Below are 9,926 nucleotides of genomic sequence, written 5' to 3'. Positions count from 1 at the left end.
CTATTCCATTTTCGCCCATTGAAGGTGTATGGACAAGAGAGATTTGTCGGTAGCAGACGATTCCATTCCCAACTGATGGAGGGAGTATAAAGAAAAAAAGGAGTCCTTCGCACAAGACTATTCCATTCCTGCCGGTTTGCAGGGGCTTGGGGAAAATGTATTTATTTGTCTTCAGCTCCGGACTATTCCATTCTGGACGATAGCAGGGGTGTTATTCAAGCCTGATTGGGCCTCCGCATGAGACGCCATGAAATGGGAGGCACGAAGAAGCACGTACTATGTCCTCGACCCGGAAGTAAAGAGAAACGATTAAGTCCTGCCGCCTGAGCGGAAGTTCCCTCACTCCACGGCAAGCTTTCCGTCGGTTTGCTAACCGTTTTTCTCTCTCTCTTTAGCCTGCGAGCGGTTGGAGGCTTCGCTGAGCGGCGTCTTCCCTTAAAACTCGGACCTCGCTGCCGCTGGAACTCGTGGTGAGTGAGCCCTAGGGAGCTAAGCAAATCCGGGCTACGGCTTGCGCGTGCGTTTGAAAGAAAACCGACTCCGATGTGAGCGGGAAAGCGCGAGTCCCCAGATCGCAGCGGGCACGCCATGCGCTTGGGGACTAGGAGCCGGCTTCAGAACCTTTCGCAGGGTGCTGGGCTCGTGGGTCTGGTAGCGAGCGCCCAAGATTGGGGCCTGCGTAGTCTAGACCAACCCACCCTTACCCCGCCTAGGCGGAGGAGCAGGGGCCACAAACAGCGAAGTCCCGGCCGGGACCCCAGGAGTCACTCCTGGTTGGGAATTAGGTTTAAGTGTCTTTTAAACAGTTGGAAAGTTGGGGGAAGCTGGTAGCTCAGTGGATTGAGAGCCAGGCCTAGAGATGGGAGGTCCTGGGTTCAAATCTGGCCTGAGACACTCCCCAGCTGTGTGTCCCTGGGCAAGTCACTTGACTCCCATTGCCTAGCCCTTACCAATCTTCTGCCTTAAAATCAATACATAGTATTGATCCTAAGGCGGCAGGCAAAGGTTTAAAAAAAAAAATGGAGGAAACCGAGAAGGTTCTGGATCCGGTGACATAGTTTTTCGAGCTGGAAAGAATCATGGAGGCCAATCCCTTCTTCACAGATGAGGAAAAATAGATTGGTAAAGTGATTTACCCAGTTGATAAATATTTGAGGTGAATTTGAACTTGCATCTATCCAGGTGACTCCCTGGAACTAACAAATCACTTAATTATCTCAATAGATGGAGAAAAGATCTTCCGACAAAATACAACACTCATTCCTATTAAAAACACAAGAAAGGGGGGCAGCTGGATGGCCCAGTGGATTGAGAGCCAGACCTAGAGACAGGAGGTCCTAGGTTCAAGTGTGACCTCAGACACTTCCTAGCAGTGTGACCCTGGGCAAGTCACTTGACACGCATTGCCCAGCCCTTACCACTCTTCTGCCTTGGAACCAATACACAGTATTGATTCTAAGACTGAAGATAAGGGTTTAAAAAAAAATAGAAAGCATAGGAATAAAAGGGCCTTCCTTAACATAAATAGTATCTATCTAAAACCATCTGCAAGTATTATTTGCAATGGGGATAAGTTAGAAGCTGTTCCAATTAGATCAGAAGTGAAATAAGGATGCCCATTATTCACCATAGTTATTTAATATGGTACTAGAAATGTTAGCTTTAGCAATAAAAAGTAGGCAAAGAGGAAAGTAAACTATCACTTTTTTTTTAATCCTTGCCTCCGGTCTTAGAATCAATACTGTATATTGGTTCCAAAGCAGAAGAAAAATAAAGGCTAGGCATTGGGGGGTTAAGTGACTTGCCCCGGGTCACTCAGCTAGAAAGTATCTGAGGCCAGATTTGAACCTAGGACCTCCCATCTCTAGGCCTATCTCTCAATCCACTGATGCACTCAGCTGCTCCCTATGCTTAAAAGAATCAACTAAAAAAAACTAGTTGAAATAATTAATAACTTTAGCAAAGTTACAGGATATAAAATAAACCCACATAAATCATCATTTTCATAACGGCAAGCATTAGAGAAATTCCCATTTAAAGTCGCCCTAGACAACATAAAATACTTGGGAATATATTAGCCAAGACAGACACGGGAATTATATGGACACAATTAAAAAACCCTTGACAATTAAAATTAGAACTTAACAATTGGAAAAACATTAATTGCTCATGGTCAGGCCAAGCTGATATAATAAAAATGATGATTCTACTTAATTTAATTATTCAGTGCCATACCAAAAGGTCAAGAATATCAAGGAAACTAATGGGGGGGGGGGAGATAAAGGATGGTGGCATAGGGGTACCAGATCTTAAACTGTACTTTAAAGCAGTAATCATCAAAACAATTTGGTGCTGGCAAAGAAATAGAAGGGTGGATCAATGGACTAGATTTGGGGTAAATGACTTCAGCAGTCTAGTGTTTGATAAACCCAAAGATCCCAGCTTTTAGAATAAAAACTCACTATTGACAAAAATTGCTGGAAAAATTAGAAAACAACATGGCAAAAATTAGGTATAGATCAATATCTCACACCCTATACCAAGATAAGGTCAAAATGGAATATGATTTACTTATATTGTAAGTAAATTAGGGGAATATAAAATAGTTTACCTGTCAGCTCTATGGAGAAGGGAGGAATTTATGACCAAGAGATAGAGAACATTACAAGATATAAAATGAATAATTTTAATATTTTAAAGGTTCTTGTACAAACAAAACCAATGCAATTGAGATTAGAAGGGAAACAAACTGGGAGAAAAAAGTTCATAACAGATTTCTCTGATAAATGTCTCATTTCTCAAATATATAAAAGAACTATAAATCAAATTAAAATAGAATATGTCATTCCTCAGTTGAAAAATGTCAAAGGCTCCGAATAAGCAGTTTTCAGATGAAATCAACGCTAACAATAATCATATAAAAAATGTTCTAATCCTTGATTATAGAAATGCAAATTTGAATATACATGATATATGATGTGTATTTGAAAATACATATATTAGTACATATACAGGTGCTATAATATAGTCACATAATTGGGGGTAAAAATAAAGGAGTATCGGCTCTAAAAAAACTTAGGGTAAATACAAGGTATTGTATTTATAATATGGCCTATGTTTTATATGTTTATTTGGGACTTCTTCTAGATGATGAATAAATCTTAGTGCAAAACCAGGACTAATAGTTCCCTATGCTTTGGTTCAACAAATGTTTATGTGGGGTTTGATATGTGCAAGGCCCTGGGCTGAGATCACCAAGATCACTGATACTAATACTAAAATATTCTCTCACTAGTTGTGCTGTTTTTTGGCTACCCTGCTGAGACATCCGCCATGTCTTCCCACAAAACTTTCAGAATCAAGAGGTTCCTTGCAAAGAAGCAGAAGCAAAATCGTCCGATTCCTCAGTGGATTCGCATGAAAACTGGCAATAAGATCAGATACAACTCCAAGAGGAGACACTGGAGAAGAACCAAGCTGGGCTTATAAAGAACTGACATCTTGATGATTTGTTCTGTACCAAGTCCAAAACCTCTTGCCATGCCACCACCTTTGATTTTGGAATTTCCAACATTGCAGGCATAAAAAAAATTTAGCATTCAGAGATTGTCTTTTGTTTTCATTTATTTCTTTGATTGATTTAGTAATAAGTTTTATTTTCTTCAGTGATAATAGCTGATGTTTATATAAGCTTTAAAGAGTGTCATGAACTAACCCAGTTTTCAGAAAGGTCCATTGACTTAAAGTTGGGAAATGGTGTTTGTTGACATAAAGGAGGCTAAAATACATCAGTACTGAGAACAGTACAAGAGACATAGTGATAAGGATGTCCTTGGAAATCAATTGCTAGAAAAGAAAGCAGTCATCATAAAAGAAGAAATTGATGCCGAACCTGGTAGAAGTTTAGACAATGGTAGAAGAAATTTTAAGTGAGGAAAAAATTATTTTCAATCAAACTCCTTTTGAGAGAAACATGTTCACATATAACTATATGGAACATAAATACAAGGTACTTTTTATGGGAAGGGATAGAAAGTGGGGGGAGAGGAAACTACAGCCAGGAGAGGCCTTGAGCTCTTAGGAGCCTTCCCAGCTCTAAAGCCTCCAGTTTTGTCATCAACTATAATAAGCTGTTTCTACTGAGCATGCCTCCTAAATAGTTGATGTTCAGAACTTTGAGGACAATAAACCTTAATGTGGTCAGACGAAACATTTTTGAAATTTAGGTAGTGTAAAAAAAACTTTTAGCCAATTTAGTTAGGAAAACTAAGCAATAAGTTGAGTTGGAGGGAGCCAGGAGGCCCTGGGTTCAAGTGTGGCCTGAGACACTTCTAGCTGTGTGATCCTGAGCAAGTCATTTAACCTGTTTCCCAGTCCTTATCACTCCTCTGCCTTGGAATTAATACTCAGTATGGAGTCTTAAGATTCAAGGAAAGGAAATTTTTTAAAATTGTTTTACTTGAATTTCACTTTCCCTTTCTTGGTATAGTAAAAGAATTAACAAGTACTGAATTGCCCCCAAAACCACATGGGGAGGGGGGGCAGCTGGGTAGCTCAGTGGATTGAGAGCCAGGCCTAGAGACGGTAGGTCCTAGGTTCAAATCTGGCCTCAGATAATTCCCAGCTATGTGACCCTGGGCAAGTCACTTGACCCCCATTTCCCAGCCTTACCACTCTTCCACCTAAGAGCCAATACACAGAAGTTAAGGGTTTAAAAAAAAGAAGAAAACCACATGGGAACATTTGAAAGGAAATCAGGAAACTATTACTACATTTGTGCCACTTGACTCTGTACTTTATACAAAATGGTGAAATCTCAGTGGGAAGGATCCAATTCCAATTTAGGACACCAAGGTGGCACAGTGTATACAGCCCTAGGACTGGAATCAAGAAGGCCTGAGTTCAAATTCATCTTCAGGCAATTACTAGACCCTGAGCAAATCACTTAACCCATTTGTAAAATGAACTGGAGAAGGAAATGGCAAAAACTCCCATTATCTTTGCCAAGAAAATCCTAAATGGGGTCATGAACAATCAAACATAACACGACAATATATAAATTACGCTTCCTTTCAAATCACATTTTTTTATGCATTTAGAAACTAAAATGGTCCATAGGTTTTACCAGATTGCCACAGGGGTCCATGACATAAGAACTGTTCTGTAACACCTTTAGTGAAAAGAAACTAAACACTAATTTTAAACACATGTATTTTTTTTCCCCCTAAGGAAAAAGGTAAATCCACCTTAATTCCTTACTCTCTACACTGCCTATCAATTAAATTCAATAGACACTTGGTACTTTAAGCAGACACTGCTAAGCACTAGGGACACAAATTAGAAAAAGACAGTTCCTTCGGAGTTGCTTATAGTCTGATGAGTGAATGCCCAGCCCTTTGGGAGGAGTTTAGTACTACCCTTCAGCCCTCTAATCAGAAGGGAAAGGAGGCTTAAGGGAATTGAGGAGATTAAGAATCTAACACTGAAGGGGCAGCTGGGTAGCTCAGTGGATTGAGAGTCAGGGTTCAAATCTGACCTCAGACACTTCCCAGCTGTGTGACCCTGGGCAAGTCACTTGACCCCCATTGCCCATTCTTCCACCTAGGAGCCAATACACAGAAGTTAAGGGTTTAAAATTTTTTTTAAAAAAAGAATCTAACACTGAGTCTGTATGATGAAATTTTTGGAGATGAGCTTATTCCAGGTGGGGTATGAGGTTCCTGGAGCTGAACTGCTGCTGGCAAGATTGTGTGAAAGAAGTTATTGAGGAGACTTTTGATCACAAGGATACAATCTAAACTAGTGTCTCGCTGTGGTCAGCGGGAAAAGCCAACAACTGGGGTAGGGGACAAGTTTGCTCTCTTCTGCTTCTGTGTAGATCCTGACTGAGGACTCCCAGCACTACTGGGGTAAACTATATGCTGAAAGCCAGTTAAATGAAGGCTATATATGAATCCTTCCTCTAGGAATGCTCTATTTTCTCACTCTTCTCTCAACCTCTCCTTTCTTGTTAATAAAATATTAATATCTATGGCCAGACTCCCCAGTTTTAGTCTATACAAGAGGAATTAGAACCCAAGCTAGATCAACCCTTCTCTTAAAAAGCCCACTGTAGCCCACATCCATTTTTCTCAAATCTATGGCAGTTACTGTCCAAAACAGCTTACTATTTCACCTTGCAATATTTCTTACCCTTTTTCTTTTCTCTAAATAGTAATATTCTTCAGTATTAGGCATTCAGATACTAAATAAAAAATAATGTTGCTTTGAAGTGCTACCTAGTGATGACAACAGAATATTGAAGGTAAATGGACATGAGATTTCCCCTCAAAATTGGAGTCTTTGTATCTCACCACAAGTAATCACTTCATTCTGATAAAAAAAAAAAAGAAAAGAAAAGAAAAGAAAAACACACGAAAACAGGTGACCAGAGGAGGTCTAGCATCTAGAGAGAAAAAAGATAGATTTCTGCAAGACAGGAAAAAGATATTCCTCAGCCTTCACATAAGAGGGAAGTCCTGGGGGCCAAGATGCACATTGTCTTGTATGCAGTAATCTGGAAACCTCTTTATTCCACATATATAACTAAAAGTCAAAAACAGATCCAAATACACCAAGATAATTCAGAAGAATACTTTTTGTGGTAACTGGGAACAAAGGAGCTTATCACTTGGAGAATGCCTGAACAAAGTGGTGCATGAATGTAATGAAAATATTGTGTGGTGAGAAATGTCAAGTATCAGAATTTAGAGAAGCATGGGAAAATTTATATAACCTGATAACAGTGACATAAGTATAACTAGGATAATGCACCATTAATCTGTATAAATTAAAAGTTCTAAAGAGAAACCATACTCAATTACAACAGCCAATTATAGTTACAAATGGACAGAAAAGCTCTTGCCATTGACCCTTCGTTATTTGAACAGCAAAAGGAATCAAGAATGGACAATCCCTAGCCTATTTTTATTTACCTTTAGACAGTGCTTATATGCTTTGTTTTAATATGGCTGTATCCCAAGGGAGAATTTACTTCAAACAAAATAATGAGAACTTTGCTGAAGCCCTAACTTAGAGGAATCTGGAAATGTCATCCAGTTTTCCCATCATGTCTCCTCATCTCCTTGCATTTGGCACCCTACTACGAAGAGAAAATATGGGTGCTTAGATTGATGGAAAGCCGCAGAGTTACCCATACGCTTTCCCCGAAAGAATGGAAGTGGTTACAGTTTGATGGGTTTTTTTAATTTCAAAGGACTTCCTAACCAGAACATACCTCAAATTCAAAGTAGTTAGTCACAGTGGATGCAATTCAAATTTTGAAATCAGATTCATTGGATGGTATCAATTCAGTTCAACAAACTCTTATTAAGGGCCTGCTGTATGCTAGGCATAGAGGATACAAAGCCAAAAAACCCCTCAAGGATCCTCTACTGAGAAGAAACAACACATACACCAATAAGAATAAAATAAATGGGGGGAAGAGGGGAGCCAGGACTAGAGACGGGAGGTCCTAGGTTCAAATGTGACCTCAGACACTTCTTAGCTGTGTGACCCTGGGCAAGTCCCTTAACCCCCATTGCCTAGCCCTTACCTCTCTTCTGCCTTAGAGTCAATTGACTCCAAGACCAGAAAGTAAGGGTTTTAATTTTTAAAACAAACAAATAAATAACTAAATAAATTTGGGGAGGAGAGTCAGAATTAGCAATAAGGAGAATCATCAAAGGCCTTTTGAAGGAGAAAGCATTCAAGTTGAACATTGAAGGGACTTCGTGGTTCCAGGAAATAGAGGGTAAGGGGAGAGGACATTCCAGAAACAGCCCCTAAAAAGGTACAGAGGCAGAGATGGAAATATCACATATGGAGAACATAAGTAGGCCAGTCTGATTGGAATGTAGGGGTAGCAGTGTAAAATCATCCTGGAAAGACAGTTTGGAGCTGGATTCTGAAAGACTTTAAATATCAGAGGAGTTTGTATTTTATCCTAGAGATACGCTATTAATGCTTCTTGAAAAGAATAATAAAATAGTTCTATGTTTCAGGAATATCAACTTGGCAACTCTAGGGATTTCTGATTTTATAAAAAGAGGTGAAGAGGAAAAGAAATTACCAGAAATTTTTGCCCAATTACATGCCAACAAAACTGATAGAGGAAATAAATGAAAACTTATAAAAATGTGAAATGCCCAGATTAACAAAAGAGGAAATAGACTACTTAAATAACCCAATATCAGAAAAAATAAATTAAACCAAAAATGAATTTTCAAAGGAAAAAAATTCTAGAATCAGGTGAATTCACAAGTGATCTACTAAACATTCAAAAACAATTCTAATACTATTCAGACTCTCTGCAATAAGAAAAAGTACCCTTTAAGTCTCTTTATGATACAAATTTGGTTTTGATACCTAAAACAAGGGTATGACAAAGCAGAGAAAGAAAACTATATACCATTATCCCTAATGATCATTGATATAAAATCTTTACATTAAATATTAGCTAATAGGCTAAACTAACATATAATAGAAAGGTTATACATTATAACCAGATTGGATTTATATTAATAATATAGGGTTGATTCAACATAAGGAAGTCTATAAATAAACCACATTAATATAAATAATACAAGCCATATGATTATATCAATAGATACTAAAAAGGCCTTTAACAAAATGCAAAACTCATTTCTATTAAAAAAAACATTAGAAATAATAGAAATAAGTGGACCTTTTCTTAACAGGGTAAAAAAATATTTTATCTAAATTCATGAGAAAACATTAGTAGCAGCTGGTTTGTTGTAATAAAGAAATGGAGATAGCTATCAAATGGGAAATGACTCAATTAATTATGGTATACAAATAAAATATCGTATTATTGAGCCATAAAAAAATTACATAAGGGACAATTTCAGAGACACCTAGGAAGACTTGCACAAACTGATTCAGAGTGAAATTAGAACTAGCAGCACAATTTATATAATGGCAGCAACGTAAAAATAAAACAACACTTTGAACAATGAAATGACCAACCATGTCTCCAGAGGACCAACGATGAAATGTGCTACTCCTCTCCTAATGGAATGGTGACAGATGCAAGATATAGAACTAGACGTATATCTTCAGACACGGTCAAAGTGTTGGATTTGATTTGCTTGAATAGGCATATTTGTTAAGAAAATTTTGTTTTGTTTTATTTTCCATCTTGGAGGGAATTGGGAGTAAATGGGGCTGGCAATAGTATTAATACAAAAGAAGAAAAGAAAGAAAACAAAACAAAATAAACAGAACCTAGTTCTCTAGGAAACAGATGAGCAGGATGGCTTTGATAAGTAACATTGATCTATATACTTAAAAAGAAAAGCAAGCTCTACATAATAAATATTCATGATTTCAGGTATAATCCTTATCTGCCCACTTTGTACATGGAAATGTTCATTTTATTTGCTGATGGCTATTTTCAGATTTTTAATTTTATTTGGTGATTGCCATATTCAGATTTTTTAAAATCCTAAAGTATACATTACATGGTGGCTGAAAATGCAGAAGAAGGGATGAACCCCAGAGGCTTCGCCTGGCAAGGCTTGAGATGGAGAAGGAAATGGAGTTTAAGAATGAAGGATAACTAGAACAACACACATCAAGGACTTTAAGAAGTGTGGAAGGGTCAGCAGTAATGCTCTAATACTACCTCAAGATTATCAGTTAAGAATCATTTAGGGGACATATGGGTAGCTCAGTGGATTGAGAGTCAGGCCTAGAGACGGGAGGTCCTAGGTTCAAATCTGCCTCAGACACTTCCCAACTGTGTGACCCTGGGTAAGTCACTTGACTCCCATTGCCCACCCTTACCAATCTTCTGCCTTGGAACCAATACACAGTATTGACTCCAAAATGGAAGGTAAGTGCTTAAATATATATATATATATCTT

The 9,926-nt window shown here is 38.2% G+C and overlaps 1 protein-coding gene across 1 annotated transcript; it reads left to right on the top strand.

Moving 5' to 3' along the window:
• The first annotated feature begins 318 nt into the window (after positions 1 to 318).
• Positions 319 to 3,602, top strand: LOC123244982 (60S ribosomal protein L39). Its single transcript, XM_044673672.1, has 2 exons — positions 319 to 470; positions 3,296 to 3,602. The coding sequence occupies exon 2, from the start codon at positions 3,334 to 3,336 to the stop codon at positions 3,487 to 3,489; it is 156 nt and encodes a 51-aa protein (XP_044529607.1). The 5' UTR covers positions 319 to 470; positions 3,296 to 3,333; the 3' UTR covers positions 3,490 to 3,602.
• Positions 3,603 to 9,926: the final 6,324 nt, after the last annotated feature.

The sequence above is a fragment of the Gracilinanus agilis genome, chromosome 4 (assembly GCF_016433145.1).
Source record: "Gracilinanus agilis isolate LMUSP501 chromosome 4, AgileGrace, whole genome shotgun sequence".
Classification (NCBI taxonomy): domain Eukaryota; kingdom Metazoa; phylum Chordata; class Mammalia; order Didelphimorphia; family Didelphidae; genus Gracilinanus; species Gracilinanus agilis.
Note: the sequence above shows the minus strand (reverse complement) of the source record. Positions and strands in the feature narration are given on the sequence as shown.